General features: G+C 39.8%; 2 protein-coding genes and 1 long non-coding RNA gene across 3 annotated transcripts in view; 2 read left to right on the forward strand and 1 right to left on the reverse strand.

The window, feature by feature from the left end:
• Positions 1-4,687: 4,687 nt before the first annotated feature.
• Positions 4,688-5,230, forward strand: LOC128807745 (collagen alpha-1(I) chain-like; the record flags this gene model as incomplete). Its single annotated transcript, XM_053978313.1, has 1 exon — positions 4,688-5,230. A coding segment is annotated over one exon (543 nt), but the record flags the coding sequence as incomplete, so codon positions are not given.
• The window catches only part of OSBPL8 (oxysterol binding protein like 8), an 83,267-nt gene continuing 66,241 nt past the window's right edge, over positions 4,771-21,796 (forward strand). The window contains exon 1 of the mRNA XM_053977521.1: positions 4,771-4,859. The gene's annotated coding sequence lies outside the window, so the exon portion shown is untranslated. The remainder of the gene's footprint in view (positions 4,860-21,796) is intronic.
• LOC128807276 (uncharacterized) lies at positions 14,006-20,344 on the reverse strand. The gene is made up of 6 exons (XR_008437097.1): positions 20,250-20,344; positions 19,781-20,016; positions 18,438-18,532; positions 16,398-16,475; positions 14,700-14,758; positions 14,006-14,256 (listed from the first exon to the last, which is right to left on the reverse strand). It is a non-coding gene; the product is annotated as an uncharacterized LOC128807276 (long non-coding RNA).

The following is a 21,796-nucleotide window of genomic DNA, read 5'->3' on the forward strand; positions in this document are numbered from 1 at the left end:
ACCGAAGTCAATGATAAAAAGGCTGCTATTAAAAACTGCTTCCTACCACGGTACTATGTACTTACCACCCAATAATAGTCCTTTCTAATTTTAATTAAAATTCTAATTTCACTAATGTCAGCATGCAGATAATTGCTCCAAAACACAAAGCTATGCAGTGAGGCCACAAGAGCTCAGAGGCCACAGAGCTGATGGCTCTGTCAGCAGTACTAAGGCTCTCCCACAAAGGAGGGACCCAAAACGGAGCTTCTTTCCAACAGAACAGGCTAAAACCACTCTAAGTGAGCATTTACCTACAAAGCTTTTTGCTTCTCTGCCAAACCCCTGCTGCATTTTAATTAAAACCAAGTTTTGTTAGTTAGAACAAAGGTCCTAATTTTGACTTTAACTAAAAAGGATTTTTTTAAGCTGAGAACTAAAGCCTCTGTTCTCTTTGACAGATGTTGGAAGATGAAACTTCCAGGAAGAGCAAGGAACACAGCTTCCCTGAAAACACACAACTGCTATATTTTTCCTCTTAATATTTTTAATACAGTACTTCTAGGGGTTTTTATCTGGTTTTGTTACATTTTCCCCATGTTGTCAGAGTTCTCTATTCTCTACATCTGTAGATGTAGCAAGAAACTACTATCCACTTCAGAAAAACCAAAAAATGAAGTGAATGTGTGTAGAAGTTTCCCTTGCCATGACTGCAGAATTCTCACTTTACTTCAGACTCTGCTGTTGCTTTTAGTCTTTGTTTTCCTTTACCAGCAAAGTATCATGTGGTGTCTATTAACACTAGATAATAAGACACCACCCAGCAGGATTACAATGAATATCCTCTATCGACTCTGCAAGCAGGTTATCTAAGAATAACACAAATTTTCTTATCTTCTTTTTGAACAGAGCTTCTTTGTGTTCCCATAGCCCTAATCATGTGCATATCATAATCAAAGATATGCACAACCACAAAACAAAACACTCTGCCTTTTTGTTGTTCACCTTCAAGTCTGAAATATTTTATCTTGTTTTCTGAGAACAGATGCACTTGGGAACGAACCTTGAGGTGGCGGCACTGCCAGAAGCTCCCACACTCCACGTGGAAGTTGTTCTTCCTGTGGCTCAGCTTCACGTCTAGCACACAGCTCTTCTGTCACCATTTCACCCCTCCTTTCGCAAGAGTTGAGTCAGAAAAGTTGTGGGTAGCTGAAGTGAAAAGCTTGCTTCAATATATTATTACAAATTTTATCCTTTAAGGAAAAAAGGGACCAGATGAATTCTTTGTGGTCCTGAGTGCCTTAATAGCCCTAATCAGCCTCATCTGCAGCTTCTACTTATACCCATAGGCCCAAGAGCTCTATTTAAGCACAGCCCTGGGCCCTTGCTCCTTACCTGAGCTGTGTTTGAAGAGTATTAAATCTGTGAGATAGGAAGCCTTGAGCCAAACTTCAGCCTCTGGCCTGGCTTGATGTCAGCCTGGTCTCATTGCCTTGGTGGTTGCTGGACTTCATCCTAAACACAACAAAGGGGTTTTGCTCCTGACTTTACCTTGCATTTCTCTCTTCATTGTGATGTTGCCTTATGATCTGGACTTTTGGCTGACTGTGACTGTCTCTGGTCTGTCTGGCTCAGCTGAATGTGAGAGTGGGTCCTGGATGGTGAGGTACCTGCCCTGACAGGTATGTTACCAATTTTGGCTTCCCACTCACTTTTCCTTTAGGGAACAGTCCTGTCCTTAAGAGAACATTCCCTGACAATCTCAAACACCAGATCCTCATATAAGTTACTTAAATCCCTGCTCTTTTAAATGGGCTGGAAATATGCCCTAATATGCCTGCATCGAAGATGGAAAGCAGCTTCTCCCCTTTCATGGAGCAGTTTTCACATTCTTTTTCTGACCCTTGTATTAGCAAGATTGGTAGTTCGGGTGTTTCTAAAGGAAAAAAATAGATAATTCTTTCATTCTGCTAGCTGTGGGCTTCCTGTTTGTTTATTCCTGGTCACAGATGTATACAGTGCAGGCAAATGCTTTCCCTAGTCCAGAGCATCCAGCTCTGGGATCTGCGGCATAAGAAGGATCTAGACCTGCTGAAAAAAGTCCAGAGGAAGGCCATGAAGAGGATCAGAGGTGTGGAGCACATCTCCTGTGAGGCTGTGAGAGCTGAGGCTGTTCAGCATGGAGAAGGCTCAGGAGACCTTACGGCACCTTCCAGTACCTAAAGGAGACCAACCAGAAAGCAGGGAAAAGAATATTTACAAGTGTGTGTAGTGATAGGATAAAGGAGAATAGATTTTAACTGAATGAGGGCAGAATCAGACTAGATATAAAGAAGAAATCCCTTACAATGAAGGGCAGTAAAGGATTGGAACAGGTTGTCCAGAGAGGTGGCTGATGTCTCATTCCTGTAAGCATTCAAGACCATGTTGGATGGGGCTGAGAACAACCTGATCTAGGTGGAAGTATCCCAGCACTTCGCAGGGAGTTTGGACTAGATGACATTTAAAGATCCCTTTCAACCCAAACAATCTATAATTCTCTGTATTTGTGGTGGTAGTTAAGTATTTTTTCCACCTGACAAAAACTCCCGCTACTCATCAGTTCTCTGTGCCCTCAGATCTGAAGCTGTGATACTTGAAGGGCATTTCACCCCCATTTTCCCTGTAAGAGATCTTTTAATGAAAAATATCTGAGGCATAATTCAGCATTGTGGAACCCATGAAAGCATCAGCATGCCTATGATTCAGTGTAAGCCCTGTGAGGAGAGGCCTGAGTTCTCCATAAACTCTTGCTACTCTGGTGCACTGCCAGCCTCCCGCTTTTGTCTCAGACAAGAATACAAGAACTCTATAAAGCTAGGAAAGCACTCTGAGGAATAAGTAACAAGGGTTTACCAGTGCCCTCCAGAAGAAGCAAAAAGCATAGTGTAGATTCACCTGGCATACTCACTCAGCTGCACACAACAGTCTGATAACACATACTTTGTATATCTGAAACTGTGACCCTTCCATGGGTGTTTAGCCTGACTTGAAGAACTCCATGTTTTTTGTGGAGCTCTTGAAGTGCTAAAGTATGAAATATGGTGTCCTTGAAAATAGCTTTTAAAGCATTGCTCTGTCACAAGGCAATACATAGATGAGTCATGAATTGCACACATGCGCAGGACTGCCACCCAAAGCTAGACTTGGTCTGTTCTGTAGACTGCAACCACCCTTGTGAATTAAAGCTCCACAGTAAGAAAGACTGGGTGAGTGGCTCTTGTCAGAGTGAACTATTTCATTCCAGAGCCCTCCTTTAGGAAGAAGTATTGTTTAATTATAAAAAACTTTGTACAAAGAAACTTCAATTTTGTTTTCATCATTAGATATGTTCTCTGTATAATTCAATATTTTATACCTCATTGCTGAGAAGACAAAGTAATCTTCCACAGCCAGGAATATATATACATCTTTTTACAGAAGCATTGAAAAGTACTGAGGAAAGAATAGTCAGCCTTTTAATTAACTCTGATTCCAAGGAACAGAATGAAAAGATTATGAGTGGAACATTAGCCCAAGATAATGGACTCCTAGTCACACTGCTGCATAATTGAGATACAGCCGATGATTTTATGAAAATTGGATGGAGCAAAAGACTTATTTCTGGAGTTGGAAACATTAATCCTGTGTCAACTTTTCTGCGTCACTCATTGAGAGTCAGTGCTGAAGGTGCGAGATGTCTTCTGAAAGCATTGACAGTACTTTCCCTTGAAGTAAGTGAAGATGCTCTGCATTTAGCAACTGTTTTCAGCACTGTCAACTGGCAGGCGCTAACAACGTGAGGTACGTGCTGATGTTACTTAAAATACAGTAATATATGTAAGTTGCTCATGGTGGTTCTTATTACCGAGGACGTGTTTAAAAGTGCTAGAAGAGGAGGTTCAGGGGTAATATTACTGCTGTCTCCAACTCCCTGAAAGGAGTATGTAACTGGGTGAGGGTCAGTCGCTCCTCCCTCCCTGAAGGCAGCCAGCAACAAGACAAAAAGCCTTAAGCTGCAGCAGGAAAGGTTTAAGTTGGACATTAGGAAGGATTTCTTCATAGAAAGGGTGATTAGACATGGGAGTGGGCTGGCCAGGGAGGTGGTGGAGCCACCGTCCGCCCGTGGAGGTGTTTTGGGAAAAGACTAGATGTGGCACTCAGTGCCATGGTCTAATTGACACGGTGGTGTTGGGTCATAGGTTGGATTCGATGATCTCAGAGGTATTTTCCAACCTAATTGATTCTGTGATTCTGAGAAGTCACATTTTGAGGTGTCAAAAAAAAAAAAAAAAAAAAAAAAAGGAAAAGAAAAGCAATGCGGGGTTCCTGTTGTGATGCTAATGTGAGACCACGTCTTGCAGTTTTTTGGGCATGCTTCAGACCGCATTTTATTTCCACTGTTACTACTTTTCCGCTGCCTAAGTTATCCTGTAGCACCAGGCTGGGTGATGTTACAGCGCCGGCGTGCCACCCGAGCCCGTGCTTTTCCCGCATACTGCGCGGCTCGCGGCTCCCAGCGGCAGGGCCAGCGCCGCTCGGCAGAGATGGGATTGCTTTCGGCAGCTCCCCAGCCCCATCCCCGACGCCCCTGCGCCTCCCGCACCGCCCGCCCGTCCGCCCACGCGCAGCTCCGCGGGGCGGGGCCGCCGCCCGCGCCTGCGCGCGCGCCTCCCGCCGCGGCGGATGAGCGGATCAGGCGGCGACCGGGCGGGGCCGCGGCGGCAGCAGAGGGAACGCAGCAGCGGGAGCGCGGTCCGTGCCTGCAGGGGACGGCAGGGGAGGGGTCCCGGCCGCCGCCCCCTCCCCTGCACCGGTCGGGCGCCCCTCCGCGCTTCCCGCCGGACCTCCTGCGGGCAGAGGTGAGGGCAGCGGCGGCTGCTCCGGGGCAGCGCCGCATCGACCGCGGCTGCGGACGGGAGGCGTGTGCCGCGGTGCCGCTCGGGTCTCCGCCGGGGTCATGCAGCCGTGCGTGCCGCCTCCCCCCGGCTGCCGGGCGGGAGGGAGTTGCTGGGAGCCCCCGGGGGTCTCCGGTAGCGCCGGGCCCGGTGAGTGTTGCTGGGCGCCGGCCGGGCTAGGACCCGCGGGCGCGGCTGAGCGGCTGCTTGGTGCGGTGTCGGGCCGCCAGCACGGCCCCGCAGCCACGGGCCGGCTGTTGCCAATGTCGTGCGCGCACCTCGGGCTCGCCCGTCCGCAAGCCGCCGTTGAAACCGGTCGCATTAAATGCAGTTAAAATGTAGCTCCCGTGACTGCCGGTAACCCCCTTCACCTCGCACTGGGAAAATAAGCCTGCGTTGTAGCCATGCCCTGGGGAGCGAAACCTAGTTACTGTCCGCAGTCCCGTGGCGCTGCCAGCCGCGCTTCTGCATCTCTATTAGCAGGCCTTGCAAATGGCTCGCTTCCTAAAGAGCCTGGGCTCCAAGGGCGTTTTGCTCAAAGAACGAGGAGATCGTTCAGATGAGGTTCACGCGGTTGCTTGAAATAGTGGTGTTCACAAATTGTGCGTTGTAGCAGTGCGCTGTAGAATTCTTCTCCTGAGAGGAGGCAAGCCATCAATTCAGTGTGTCACTGAAGATGCTTCTAACGTGTTTTGTCTTGCCACTGTCGAGAACAGAGTTCTTGGGATTGAAAGATCAGGATACCTTTTAAAAAGAGTTGATTTTCATCTGGCAGCTTTCATAACTTCAATAATTTCAACTTAATCATAGGAAATACAAATCTGTTTGATCTGTTAAGTGTTAATGCAGTTGGGACCCTGCTAATGCTTGTTAATTATCAACCTCAGTTTTGAAGTTTGGAAAAGACAGGAGTTACTACCGAGTTGTTAGTCTACAGTGAGCATAACGGGCAGTAACAGAACTGTGTAAAGAGCAGTGCTTCCCACTTGTCTTTGTCAGGTCTGTTGAGTGAGAGTTTAGAGTTGATGCAGTTCTGGTTTTCAATGACGTGGAAAACATGAGAAGAACATAGCTTTGTTGGCTATCAAGTAACTGTAGAATGGACTGGTGAAATGTTCTGTGTGCTGTTTTGTTTTTGAATTCCCTGCAAACTTCTGAGATCATTTATTGTTTTAGGTTAGTACTAGTTTTTAGTCAAAACTCCTGAGCTTTGAAGTAATTTGCTTTGTGATTATACAACTTTCCAAAACCTGGCCCTAGAGCCCTCCTTTCCAGATGCTGATTTGATGTGTCTACTTCAGAATTGAAACTAGTTGAAGAAAAAAGAGATGTGTGATTGTGGTCGCTTGCGGATCCTTTGGCTCCTCTTTATTTTAATTTTTTTTTTATTGTAGAGTTGTGAAGATCTTAGAATCATTTAGTTTGGAAAAGACTCTAAAAATCATGTTGTTAGTAAACCTAATATTTTGAGGTTGATGTAGCTTAGGCCTAGCAATACATAATCCTTTTTCTACTTTAATCATGCGTCAGGGAAAGAACTCCTTTTAAACACGCTACTTCGTCAAATTAGTTTAAAAATTACTTTTTAATAAAGGTCTATCCAGCTCATATCTCTGCTGCATGTGTAAACCCCCAGAGTACCTCAAACTCTGTTCTATAAATGATTGTTGATGTTTGTTAACTTTTACAATAGAAGAAGGAATTTTCTGATGTTGCAGGAAACAGTGCTGGACTCGTACACTTTTTATGGGGAACTGAACTGGGACAGAAAGTCAGACTTCAGTGGTCCTGTTCTTTTAACAATACTTGCTGCATTATCTCAGGTTTTGCTCCAAAGAGAAATAAGATGCAGAAATGAAAGGAAAAAAATTTTGGGAGAAGGGAAATTTATTGAAGATGGCTCATTTTTAGATTGCCTTTTCTTAAATTCTGTTGAAGTGATTGAGAAGGATCTGAGGCTATTCAGCACGTACCCATTTTCTTTCCTCTGGTCTGCTGTTACACTTTCAAATAAATGGTTATGCAACTACCTAGTAAAGAAAGTATGCATACTTTGTATTCTGTGAAGTTGTGTTCCAGCCTCCTCTCTGTCCAGTAAATCTTTGCATAGAACACTCAGCCAAGTTTTAATGAACTGTATTGAGTCAGTTATTAGGCTTTCATCTCTTCACTGATTACTGCTTTACCACCTGCTTCCCCACTGCATTTCCCACTAATTCCATTTCCTGAAGCATGCAAAAGAGTTTTCTAAGGGCCTTTTCTCCCTTCTCCCTTCCTGTGCTCTGTAATTCCTCTTGCTTTAGGCTGTCTGTCAGATAACTTATCTCTTAGTCTCCTGCTTCAGAACAGAAAATAAATTTGTTGGAGAATTTACATAATGTCATATATTTAAAACTTCTTAATGGGCTGAGCAGTGTGGTTTGTTTTAGTTGTTAGTTTCTTTTTCATGAACATGCATCAAATTCTACATTACTCAAATTTATGATTAAACACAGAAGAACAATTTTTATTCAACAAAACAGAGAATTGTGAGGGAAACAAAAAAAAAAGACCTTCAGTGAAGAAATAGTGATAGCTGTAGAAAACAGCATAGTCTTACTCCCAACAAGTGTGGGTTTTTCTCCAGTCTATGCAATGTAATTAAAGTAGTATAAACACAGACATTGCTGATCCTATTCTCTGAACTGTAAAGTGAACATCTTAGGTAAATTGTGTTTTATAATAGACTGTGTTGTTAATGAAGATCTTACTTCTATGGCAGATGTATGGTTGGGAAGCAGAGGAGCAGTAGCAGAAAGCTTTTTGAGGGAGGTGTTTCTATAGTCACTGTTTTCACAGGAAGGGTGAAGCAGTGTAGTTCGTTGCCTAGGCTGTTTTGGTGAATTGGTGTGGAAGTTAAAAATACTGCTTCGAAGTGTTAACTGATGTTCTTTAGATGATTTCCTGAGTGAACTGCATTTACTGTTTAGTTTTCTTTTTCCCCCTCCTCAGTATTATGTTGGGATAATAATGATGTTGAATTAGTTAATATTTTCTGGTTTGTTAGACAGCAGTTACAATCATCTTCTATTAAAACAGGTGGTTGATGGTAATATAGTTCAGAAGTAAATCTTGTTTAAGACAGAAAAAATGACGGGTACAGTGTTGGTCATTTGTTTTGTTTAAAAAACCCAGCCCAACAAAAAAGCCCAACAGTGACCAAAAAATGTTTTTCCCAACACCTTTGATTCAATGTAGAGGACTGTTGCTGAATTTTGCTTGAGTGATTCCTTTGCTGTTCCCTTGTCTTTCAGGTAAAGTTGATATCGTCTGTGTTTAGCTTCAGCTGGTAAATAGTTCCCTTCCTTTTATCTGCTGCCTACACCTCTCCCACTAATACAAAGTGGAGAATCATGCTCTGAGTTTAAAGCTGGAGCAATGTGAAGGGCTTTGTAAGGCTCTTGCTTCTCTTGAGAATGTGTGAACAAATATTGAGACAAGTGTGACTTGCACAAGTTTTCTAGGTGCTAGAAGGTCTAGTAACCAAAAACTAGAAAAAAGGAGTTCATCGTATTGAACTTAAGAAGAAAAAGTACTTAATGGTATTGATAACTAGTAGAGGAGATCTATTGTTGCTGCCTTGTGGACTAACTTGGATCCTGGACTTAAAGAATCTGCATTGCTTTGGGTATGTTTTTATAAATTAGCTTATGATGAAGGAGATAGTTTCTCTGCCTAAGAAACTCCCATCAATTTAGATGCAGTAGAAGCAGCTCTGTTTAGCTTTGTCTTAAAACATATGCTTGTCCAGCTTGTGGGAACAGCAAATTGCATGCTTTTCTGGTGATTTGTCTCATTTTGGTAATTTCAGACCATGATGTTGTGAGGGCTGGCATTGGCTTTTAAAAGGAAGGCCTATAGAGAGTGTTGAACTCTATAAATGCAGTAAGTGAAGTTTAGGAAACAGTACTCATAATAGGCCACTGATTAGTAGCAGATATGTTAAAAGTGTTTTCTTCAGAGTAACTGGTTCTGCATTGTTGAAATCAACAATCAACTGGACAGTTGAAATCTGGAGCAGTATTTTGCTGTATTTGTTATAAAACAGTGTTTAATCCCATCTGTACTCTACAAGGAGGAAATCTGTTGCAGATGTGACATGTATAGTAGCATAAGAAGCTTCTTGAGAACAGCTAAAACGGACAGATGGTAGGAGGCATTTGGGAAGTAAGATTTTCACTTTGAGGAAGCAGCTTGGACTTCTGGTGTTAGGAGAGGAATAAATAAACCTCATTTTCTTCACACTCTTAATTGTGGATGTGAGGTTTTATCTCAGCTTGCTCCCTCAGCACAGGGTACAGCGCTTATTATTCATCCACTAAAAATGCTACATCTGTCTGTCTCTCAAGAAATTCTTAAGGTTACAGTGACTTTGACACCATATGGGAATGCGTGTATCTGATCTTACTTTTTCTCTTTTTTTTTCATTTAACCATTCATTCATCCATTTGAAAGAGTTCTCATTGCATCTAAGCTTGAGCTAGTTCATATGCTATCTGTAGCTGTTTGCCAGTGCTTTAATCCTGTCAACCAGTGCTTGTGTTGCAGTACTGCAGAAGCTGTTAATATGACTATTCAGTTGAGATAAGGAAAACCAGCATGTTTCCTTCCAGAGTTATCTTTTTCTTGCCTGCAAACGGAAGCCATAGTATTTTGAAGGTCTTTTCAAAAAACGGGTGAGTTTCTTTTGAATAGGCTTGGACTTGGAAGTGCAGGTATAATACTGGTCATTTAAACATGTGAAAAAAAAATATTTTATTGAGTGTTCTTGCTTAACTTAGGGAAACGTGTATTTTAGGGAGACTTTTTTGGTTGACAGTGTTAGCTAATTAAGGAATTACACGAGAGAAAGTAAGTGGGGATTTTTAGAATTCACATGCTTAAAGCTGATAGTCTTTAAGCAGGTGGTCTAATAAACAGAGTTGGGTCCTTGACTGTGGCTTGGGTATTATTTGTCTATTCCTAAGCATTCCCAATGCTTAATAAATTAAAGGGTATTTTTCACCTCTCATTCCACCTCAGAGTAATTAATAATACCCATGAGTGGTTTACGTGACTCTTCAAGTAGCAGAAGCATGATTCCAAACCTGGCTTTGTCTCATGTACAGTAGGTCTTTTTCTAACTACCTAAGAGGGCCACGTCTCAGTGATTGGCATATTTTTCCTCAAAAATATTCTTTAGATGTTTTATTTGTTACAGATGATTTGTAGAATTAAGACAATTTATTACTCACAACTGGATGGTGATACTTAAAAAGACAGCCATATTGTTGATAGAAGATTTATGAAAGTAAGTTATAGATTTAGTTGGTGTCAAGTTTGTGAATTATAAAAGATTCCTGCCTTTATTCTGAAGGTGAAATGTGATGTATTAAGATTCATGAAACACTTGGCCAGGTACACAGCAAGTTCATTTGCTTGAAATTTCACGTGGATTTTTTTCTAATTACTTATAAGACATGTAGTAAAAAGCATCCTTTATGGGCAAAGTGAATATTTTTTTTAGGTAAAAGATGGGTGGTATTTTCTTCAATATTGCATTGACCTAATTTTTTAGTTAATATATTCATATTTTATGGTCTTGGAATCTTTGCAGGTTTTAAAAATTATTGTGTTAATGCTGTAAATATGTGAATAGATACTTAAACGTCACTGAATTGAGAAACTTGAAACAGTAGTTTTCCCTGGTCTGGTTGTAGTGTAGTAGAAAAGATCACTTGTTATGGGGATACATGGTGACAGATATAAACTCTTTTCAGTACTAAGTAGCATATTTATTCTTGGATATTTAGTTCTGATGTAAATAGCTGCTTATGAGTCACTGTTTTTTCTTTAAAGCAGGCTGTACCATGGTTTGTTTCTGCAGGACATGAAAATAGTGCAGAGTGTATGACTTGAGTTAGGGAAGAATACTGTTAACAGCCACATGAAGCTTTCAGAATAAAATCCGAAGTTTGCCACTCCCTGTGCAAGCTATTCCTTCCAGTCTCATCTCAGAAGTGGCTGCCCAAGAGATCTGCAATGTGTGTGGGGACGAGTGGTGGAGAGGAGCAGGGTAGGAAGTTTGTTCTTTGTGTGGTGGGATGCTGGTGCTGCCAGAAGAGGAGGCAGTTTATTTGCAGTGGAGGTTGTGGCACAACTTGTGAACCTTCGTGCTGCGTTAGTCAAATATTGTTCTTTAGCATGGAAGAGATAGAATATTGTTTAGGCATTAAAGCAGTGGGTCTGCATAAACTGCAGTTCGTTGTTTGTCAACTCTGGGACTCACATACAGCAGCACCATACTGTACCAGGAGAGTAGGTTTCCTATTGTTCCTCAGTGGAGAACTAGTCTAAAAGAAGGACTGAAACATGCTAGAGTTTCAGTTTGAAACTAAATACATAACAAATACGAAAACAAATATTTAACATGGCTGTAGAAGGTCACCAGTCTCTTTCCTTGCATGACTTTACCTTTGTCTCATAAGAGCTCTGTTAGAAGGCTTTAGATGTAATCAGAGCTCTTGTGATATTTCTTTCAGTAGTTTTTCCAGTGGAAGGCAATCACAAGAACAAGTTTGTGTCTCTGAACGGAACTGAGCCAGCTTAGATCTCCATTTAGAGTAGTGCAATTAATTACATAATGCAAGGAAAATGTTTTGGTCTAAACAGAGATACTATAGCAATGCATATAACAATCTATGTTACTTGGTCCTGACTTTTAAGAGTAAACCACTTAGCTTTTTCTTCTCCCTCATCCCTACCCTCACATGTAGGGGGGTTCAATATGGAATTTTCCACTTCATATGGAAATGAGGCAGCTCATCTTCTTGAAGGAGGCATTTATTTGTTCGTAGGCAGTTTACTATTGGTGCATCGCCTGCTTTGTAGACAGGCACAGATAATCTTTGTTCTTCATGTCTATAACATGTCAGTCATGCGACTCCTTGCCACCTACACCATGACTGCTGAACATGAAACTGCATTTGTGTGCTGTACTGAACACTGGCTCCGTAGAGTTACAACTGGGAGCTAAATTAGATGTAAGTTGTAGAAGTGGTGCTGGGTGGAGATGCTGCGAACCCCCAGAACTGCTTTGTTTCAGGCCTTGGTCATTTTCAGGTGAAGAGTACTTGTGAAGTCAACCAAGTGCTCTTTTTCCTCAAATAGGTGGATGTATAATTTAATTTTTTTTGGTAGAAGTTGAATACTCTAATATGACTAATGCTAGTGCTGTCATTTTTCCACATCTTGGAAGCTGCTGTACTGTACTTTTTGAGGGTCTATTGGACTCAAGATTACTGGATTTTTTTATAAAGAAGACAGAGTAACTTTAAAAAAAGAATATATATTTTAAGTACTTGAAACATTATGATTTTATTAATACATAGTCCATGCATAAATATGGAATAAAGTAGCCAAAGATATCAGGTTGGTACCTAAGGGAAGTGTTAAATGTGTTCTAGTATACCAGTTCTAGAAATAGAGGAGTGGATCTGAGTTGAAACATTAACAAGATGAAAATGACGAGACTTGGAAGTGGCACTTATATTGCCACTAAGGACCATTCTAAGGAGCTATCGCTCCTTTTAGGAAGGAGTGTTTGAGTAATTATGAATGTGTTGAATCTAAGCCTAGAGGAAACAAGATTTGTCTAGATACAGAGTTAAATACAAAAAATCTTAAAAAATATTTGTTGAAGATGTCAAATAACAGCTAGTGTGATTGGGAGGAAAAACTGCAAAGGAAAAGTTCTGTAGACTTGGGCCACAAATTGGTATCAGCTCAGTGTCAATTCATTGTTTCTAATAGCTTGTTCTCCTTCTGAACAATATTGGCACAGGGAGATGTTGTACACCAGCTAAACATGGTTAATAGTCTGCACTGTAAACCTGGGCCAAATGGAGGGAAAATTTGGTTTTGACTCATCTCAGTGGATTTGTTATGTGTAGTATACAGCCACCACACATTTATTCTGGGTATGGTATGCCAGACAATGTAATTTTGCAAAACGTGTTAAATATTGCTAGCATGACTGTACAGTTGAGTAACTGATTATGCTGCAACAGAAGATAATGCAAACATGCTCTCTTCTCTTAGTGCTCCATATTTTTGATGCCCTCTTTCTACTTTGGGAGACAAAAAGAGAGGTCTCTGCAACAGAAGTCATTTAGGTCTCATATTGGACAGCCAAAGGACAAGGTCTACAAAGAGAAATTTCCATATCAATATTAGATTTTAGACTTGCATATTTTCCAGCTCTTTAGGTGGCTGATCATGATTGATTCTCTGAATAAGAAATCTGCTGCTCTCCTCTTATAATTTCTTATGGGGGAACCTTACAATGCTGTACTGGCTTCTGATTTTTGTCCCTGATACTTTTCCAATTCAGGCAAAGTCACTGAAGTTATGATAATATGCAGTAGAGGGAAAGGAGGAGGATTGAGGAATACCATGAAATTGTTACCTGAAGTAGCAGATAGGATTAATTTAGTGTGACTGAACATCTGACCATGCTTTGGTAGCTGATGTCTAATATACTTAAAGTGGATGTTATGTGCACAGTGCTAATGTATCTTTTGTGAGTGAAGATCACTTGCAACACTTTCCTAACCTAATAGCAGCTGCACTGCCAATGTTGAGGTGGCCTTTTTACTTCTCTTCCATTTTTGTCTAAGTAGGATGGTGAGGGCCTTCTTCAGTTAGCTTTATTGAGGAAAAGACATCTGGGATTGCTGCTTTTTCATGTGAGATATAGCCTGTCTACTCATCTGCAGTTCCAGCTCCATTATCTGTTCCAATTTCACTGGGTACTTACCATCTGTCTTCTGCCTTGATCTCCTACAAAAATCACCATTAAAGTGCTGAAGGGAATTTTCTGTCTGATTTCTTGTAGCTCTAGGCACAGTCTGACTAACTGTGGCTTTAGCTGTTTTTCAGGAGATCATAGTTTTAGAAGAGGGCATGACAATACCCTTATATTCTCTCCAGATATATCAGACACTGTGGAGGACTACTAGCTGCAGGAGGGTTTATTTTTTTCTTAAGTGATATGCTTGCCCGTGTTACATAGACAGTGGTGTGTGCTGTCTGGGTGTGATACAGGGCCTATGTAGAATCTTGCTTTGCTGCAATGACTTGCTGAACCTGTAGAATATAATTTGCACGTGTGCATGTATATATTTGCATAGGTAAGAGTGTCCTAGCAATATATTAGAAAGAGATAACCTCGTGTAAACTGTGAGCTGACAATTCTTAGTGCAGGGCTCCCAGCTAGGTCTTCAGCCTAGCCCAACAGTCAGGGTAGCTGTGACCTGCAGTCCTTCATTTTATTTGCAGACTCCTTTAGAGAAAAAAAAAAACGTTGTTGGTATAGGTAAGTAAAACAAGTTCGCTTATCTGTATGATGGAAATTGCAGACTTTGAAGGTACCTCTACTTCAATTAGTGCTTAAAAAAATCTAAATTGAATCTGCATAATACATGAAAAGTTACAATTCTAACACTAAGGGTCTGGCTGGGCTGTCTGTTATGATCTCTTGGAGGCTGGAAGATTTATGTTACATATTTCATCTTCTGAAATCACAATTCTGTAATTTCTCATCAGTAATTAAAATGTACTCTTTGATTGTGCAGGGAAGCCAATAAGCTGACATTTGGATCTTGTTTTGTACACAGAATTAAGGACCCCACACTAAGCTACCTATAAAGATTTACTGCTTGCTGTTTTAAAAAACAGTACCTTGATTCTAGCTTGCAAACAGGATTGTAGTTAACTGTTACAAACCTGTGCTGCCTTGAAAATGGTCAGGATAAACTTTAATGCAAACAGCTACATTAAAGTGCCTGGGAAAGAAAGTCATCAGAGGAAAGCATGGATTTGAGGCCCATGATACTGGCAAGCAGAAAGCATTTCCCCTACAGAAATGACAATTCCATCTATTTAAATAGTGCACAAAATTACTGAGCATAAGCAGAATCTTTAAGATACAATTCTGAAATCATCAACAAGAATAAATATTCTTCCTTCATAAGAACATTTCTCCTTTGATTTAAAAAAAAGTCTGCTAAGGTAAAGGAGCACTGAGCAGAAAGCTTATAGGTTCTAATCAAGGTAGAATGCAGTGAGCAATGAGCTGCCCTATAAAGTGAAGGAGAAACTACCAAAAAATAAACCTGAGTATACAGATGGCTCTGTACCATGTCAGTTACTTTAATTAAATATTAACTATACCCACTTACTGTCAGTGCTTCAAACACTGCTCACTATTCATCTCTATGCACTAACAAGGATATTTTTCTTTGGAGCGTCATAATCCATGTTTTTCAGTGTCATCTGCTCTGCTTGTCTGTCAGCTTGGAGCAGGGAAACATACTTTCTTCTTAAGTAAACTAAGAACTAGTGTAAGGAAATGAAGCCTGTGGTCTGAGAGGTCGTGGTTTTTGGTGGTTTTGCTTTGCTTTCTTTTTAAATTTGTAGGAGATCTCTGCTCTGGTCACTGTCAGATCATGTTACAAGTTGTGCTACTTTGGTGTTCAGAGACCTTGTTGAATTAAAACAAGCTTTTGGACTTTCCCCCTGTTTTTGGCTTATAAACAGCCATATGTATAGATTTATATATAAATATCTGTCTTCAGTACACTTAAAAAGTTTCCTTGTATATCTTATTGTTGATTTCTACCTTCTTCCTAAACAGAGCTTGATTTATGTCAAAAAGAACATTAAATATCTGGTAGGTGGTGGTGATTTTTCAAGTGTAACAAATCGATGATTGCATGTTATACCATTTATTGAGTACAAATATTTATTTTGTGTTACTAATTGACCAGAAAAGAACTTCAGTACACATTTTAGCTGTTTATTTTATCAATTATTTAATTGTATTTCATCCTTCTTTATGAAATAATGAAAACTGGGGTTTTTTGCTTAAGTCACTTTATCCTGTGATTGATAGATTGTTTTTGTAAATATAACCTACTTGTGAACAGGACTTGTGTTATCTCTTAATGTAAACATACTGAAATAACCTCCATCTTGTTAATTGCCATATTAGCAGCATAGATGAAATTGAGGCATGAACAGAATAAGGCAAAAGTCAACATTGAGCTGTACTGTTTCAGTTGCTGTATTCTGTGAATGCTTCAAAGTATCACCTGTAGTCTTTCATTCAAAAAGAGAAGAGATTTTTTATCCTTACTTCCTATATACATTAAATATATGCCAGTAGGAATCTCTGACAAATATATTGCAGATGTAGCTTTGCCTGTCTTCCTGCATTTTCATTCTTTGTTTCCTTACATGGATTTATTTCTGAACTCTGTTCCTTAATTATTCTGGATAATAATTTGTGGACTACTGTGGCAAGCACATTTCTCTCTCTCTCAGGATTTTTCATAGAGGTACACAGAGAGAAAGAAAGAGAAGACAAGTTCTATTTCTGCTCCCTGTTTTTCTCATGTGGAATGTGCTTGGAGAATTGTTTACCTGCAATGATTGCTTGATTGGATTCTGGTGAGAGTTGTTTGAGTCTGGTGGCCAATCGGATCCACTTGTGTCTGGACTCTGGAGAACAGGGTCAGGAGTTGGTAGTAGTTAGATATTGTAGTTAGGGAAAGTAGCATGTAGTTTTTAGTATCCTCCTTTATATAGTATATTAATGTATTTTAACATAGTTATAATAAAGAAATCATTCAGCCTTCTGAACTGGAGTCAGACATCATCATTCTTCCAATTGGGTTTGCCTGCATTTTACAGCAGACTACTCCTTCCTCTTATTACAGGTACAGGAATTCATTATGCATCTGAAATATTTACAAGCGTGACATTTCTCATGCTGAGAAGTTAAAAATTATATCTTCCTGTCTTCTTCATCAGAACTTGCAACAGTATATTATGCATCAGGCTGATGAAGATCCAGCAGAAAAATTAGATGGCTTAGTCTGCTTTTGGAAGAAGAAACCAGTAATTTTTCTGTAACAACATGGACACTTGGTATTGCTGTGTAGCAGCAGGAGGCTCAGGCTGCTCCAAGTAGTTCTCTTTTGGTTTTTGGGTTTAATTTTAAACTTCAGAAAGCTAAGGCTTGTTGCATTTTAAGAAAACAGTGTTAAGTGTAACTTCACTGTGTATTGTTCTTAAGAACTAAAGACAATGAGTTTTAATTTGTTTTTCCTTTTACTTCTGTATGTGGAATATTGTCTGGCAGTCGACCTTCTGTTAATTTAATATGTAGAAAAGCATTTGTGCTGGCAGTCCAGGAAGAGGAAAGGGAAATTAGAGTGAGAGAGACCTGGTGTTGATTTCAATGTATAGTGTTCAAAAGTGATGGCTGAAACATGTCTGCTTTATTGCATATAAATTTGAACTGTGATTCATTGTAGGCATTTTGTAGACATTTCTGTGTGTTTAAAAAAAGGAATTAGTTTCCAGTGTTAGCTAACAATTTCATTTAAACAATTTGGTGTTTTTTTTGATGGTGTGGTTTGGTTGGGGTTTTTTGACTGCTAGTTTCTTGTAAGTGATTAAAACATAAACTGCTTGCTTAGCAGATATTTCTATCTTACAAATGCAGATTTTAAGAAGCTTGGGTTATCTTTCCTGCCAAATGAGTAGCATCTGTTGGGATTCATTTGGCTTTAAGATGTTGGGGGAAGTGTTGTGGAAGCAAGCTCTTGGCTCATAAAATAATTTTCTGAATATAGTTTAGTGCCTTCATAGAGATTGGTGTTTGATTTTGCACCTCTGCCTGTAAGCTTCTGGATGGAGGGAAGGAAGAAAGGGATGTGGGGGATTTTTGGTGTTTTTTCATTTGTTGTTTTTTTTGTCAGGGAGCAGATGGTGTTTTAATGACTTGTAACTTGCTATAGCTGACCACCTGCAATCTGCACAGTGTGTTCTGCAGCAGGGCAGCCCAGACAGGGGAAATTGTGGAGGAACGAAAAGTAATTGCTGAACAAGTTTCATGTGAGATCTTAGTATCTGTCCTCTTCTTGTGACACAATGCTGCTGTTGCCATCAGTACTGAACAAAAGCCCACTTGAGCTCTGGCAGCCTTAGTTGACATCCTGTGTCAACTGGGTCATGTTTGCTTGAAATTTGTTTTGTGATTTTAAAAAAATACATTTATCTCCATATTTGTCTTGTTATAGTCCTCTTTTAGGTGATGGCCCTGTGTAATTAACTGTTTTGGTTATAATTGTCTGACTCTTCTCAACATCTTTTCTCCATCCCAGCTTTATTCTATGTCCATAAAAGTTTTATCTTTAGCCTCACACACCTTTCTTCATTCACTTAAACATATAGCAGCATATTTATTTTTTCTTCTTTGCTGCTGTTCTGCCTGTCTTAGCAATTCAGAAACCTAGGAGCATTCTTCTGTATTCTTCCGCTTTGCTTTACTTTCTCTGGAGAAAAATACAGGTGTTCTTCACTGATGGAAGCTTGCATGATGCATGAATAGTTTGCAATTGTAAAATTTTAAATGTCTCTACTTGAATCCCATGCATGACAGACTTTGCTGCTTACCTTGCAAAGATCATGCTATTGTAACAGTGAAGCTGCAGTTCAGGTGCCTATGCCAGTGTCTCCTCCCTCCTCAAACAAATTACTGCAAGCATAAGCTATAAAGCAAAATCAGTAACACTCTACTCCTCCCAGTACTGAATCCAGGGAGGTTGTTTTCAGCATAAGTTTATTTGCTCTAACCAGTGCTAGTAGGAGCCCTACTGCTGATACTCTGGTGGAATGCATTGGTATCAGTCTGCTCTCCATTACAGCCTTGGACTTTGTTTCCTGAGTTAATGAGGATGACATATTATTGTATCTTGGCTTCTGCTCCACCTTCATCACTGTTTCTGATGTCTCATGCACCTTCTAGTTCCCAGCAAATGTTTTGCTGAGTAGGAAAGACAGTAATTTTGATCTTCAGCAGGCTGTCCTTCCTTATAAGGAATAGAAATGGTAGACTCCTATGGATTCTGATTTGTGAGCAATACAAAGACAAGCTGGCATGCTCGGTGTCCTGGGAGCTAGTATTATATACTTTGCTTGAGATGCATAATGAGGCTGACAGCTAGGAGATGGATTTTATCTGGGGAGCATTGAAATTCCTGTTGAGGTGGTTCCTAAAGCTACTGACTTGCTAGTGATGTAGTCATTTTTCTACCCATAATGAAATGGGTAGAAACCATGATGGTGGTATGGGATTTGCACAGTTTGCCCTTCAGTCTGCTTCTGGCATGTGTAGCAGAAGACATAAGAGTTGTAGCAATGGGATATAGCATACTTTGCTTTTTTCAGCTCCTGCTAAAGTTTTAGGAAGAGAGGGAATTGGATGTCAAAGCAGTATATATACTTGGATTCATGTTACTTATGTTTTCCAGGAGTGAGTGGTAGTTCATTCCTGTGAAGCTCGTGCTGTGCATGCCATGATGTGAACAGTCAGCTTCCAGAAAAAAGTGACTGCTTTTGGAGGGTTCTGCGTGGAAAGTGTGTTGCTGACAGACTAGACCTATATTTTAGCATGAAATTGAGATATTTTCTGTGCAGGCAATTACTTTCTGAAAGTGCCTCAGTTTCAAGTAAAGTGAAAGTCCAGGTGATCCAGATGTACACCTAGACTAGAAAATCACTTTCTAGTCAGAAATACCAGGTTACTATGGAAAACTTGATTTTTCTTTTGGTAATCTGAAACAAAATGTCTGAGTGTGCTGAAATCCCATACAAGGGAGCAGTTTGTGGATCTCTGTTTTAAGGATGCTCTCTCCTGCGGTAACTTAACATTTTTGTTTGACTGGTGTTATGGTACATTTCTTTAGTCATCTGAGAAGGTTGCTCTTGAAATTAAAGCAGTTTGTATACTTTCTTACCGTGTGTGGTATGCTATGGAAATGCCTGAGCTGAAAATTCTTAAAGCACCCTTAGAGTGTATTCCCTGTATTGCAGTCCTTAGCCGCAGGTTAAGGCAGGGAGGTGAGCTCTGTGAAATACTGCCATCTACAGCACTGTCAAGGGTAACTGAACAGCGTCGAGAGAACTTCTTGGAAGTTATAAGGCATGAAATGTGACATGAAGATGTCTGACTTTCTGCCACTTCATAAAGGACCTGTTTTCAAAATGAAGAGCTAATTTAAGCTTATTGAAATACTGGAAAAGATGCCTCTTATGCAGATATATTGTGTATATTTAAAAATATAACTCCAATAGTGAATGAAGTTATACTAAAATATAACACTGGAATATATCACTGGAAACAAAATTTTGATGTTAAATCTGAATAGTAACTATAAAATGGTACTCATCAGCTCAGATTCACTAGAAAATCAGAAATCACTTTACCTGCTTTTACTTCTGTTGAAATAAAGTTATGAGAAGAAACGTGATCATCACAGAGTCACATACATCTAAATTTCATAGCAAATAGGCTTTTTTTTTTTTTTTTTTTTTTTGGTAAGAGGAGATAGCTATGATGTAGGAAAGAAAATAGAAAGAAAAACGAGAGTTCTAGTTCCTTCTGCCTGTCTGGTTGTTCTGCTAATTTCAAAATGGCAGGCATAGAAAAAGCAGGTTGGGTGACATAAATTATAGGTAGATTTCCTTGTCAGTAGTCAGTCTAAAAGGCAGAATTAATGGGAGAGAGAGAAGCTAAGCTCTTTGAATGGGAACTGTACTGTACAATTAATATCTGTTGTTAAAGATAGCATGAAAAGGCAAAATCAAACTTCATAGCCCACCTAGATCATCTTTATCTTTTTTCTCTGTGGCTATTTTTTCTGTTAAAACTTAAATTTTGCCTTCATAAACCTTAAATGTTTCAGGATCTTCATGAAGAATTGAAGAATTTTTCAGTTCTTGTTAAAATGTGATTTATTTTTTTAATTTACTAAAACAGCCGACAGATCCTTGAAGGTGTCTAAGGAGACAATTGTGCGATGCTTTTTTTTCTTTTTTTTTTTTGATTGAATGCTATTCTCCAGTCCCAAAGTAGACCGACTGCTTAGCAATTTAATTGCTTTTCACGGTGAATTCAGGTTTAATGATCAAGGCCAAGACAGGGTTAGAAGGTTAATTATACTTATCAACATTTGGGAACAGTCAATTCTCAATTGTATGTGAAGTGTTGGCATAGTGCTTTTCTCTTGGGGGGAAATTGCTTATTACTTCATGCTGTAACTGGAATGTTTGTGTGCTTATCTTGGTTAGGTGGTTTTGATGGGCGTCTCAATTAGTTTACAGTTTGGTGCTTATAAATGGCTTTGAAATGTCTAGCTGGCAATTCACTTTTAATCTGGATTTTATTAAGTTAATAGCACTCCTAGATTTACAAGCCCTAATTTCTTATTGCATGTCTGTTGCAGACAATTTGGACGTGAAAAAGCTAAAGTTGTGAATTTCACAGACTTCTTAGAAGCCATGGGAGTGTAAAACGTGCCACTGTATTAAGAACTACTGGCATATGGTATTTTTTCTCAGGCTGTGATCATCAAAAATACAGCTCATCCTTCTCTGAATTCTGTTGAGGGTTACAAAATGCAGGAACGAAATCCTTTCTCATGGAAAGGATTATGTATGCCAAGCTGATTTTTAGATTAGAGGCTCTGCATGCTTGTTGCTGTTATTAAAATCAGTATTACTTGGGTTTTAGCTTTACAATTCCAGAAAAAAGAACCCCAAACGATTAAATTTTCACTCTGCTACATGTTCATTATAAGATTTCTTGGACAAATCATAGTTTTTAAAAGTTAGACTCTAGTTGTAACTACACTGTACCTGCGGAAGTTGACTGGTTTGTATCTGTGACAGCTGTTTTTGGATACTTAGCAATGGATTGAAAGTGCAGGACACAAGGCTCCTCCAGTCGCCCCTTTTAGCACTACGCATGGTTG

The sequence above is a fragment of the Vidua macroura genome, chromosome 5, assembly GCF_024509145.1.
Source record: "Vidua macroura isolate BioBank_ID:100142 chromosome 5, ASM2450914v1, whole genome shotgun sequence".
In the NCBI taxonomy this organism is placed as follows: Eukaryota; Metazoa; Chordata; class Aves; order Passeriformes; family Viduidae; genus Vidua; species Vidua macroura.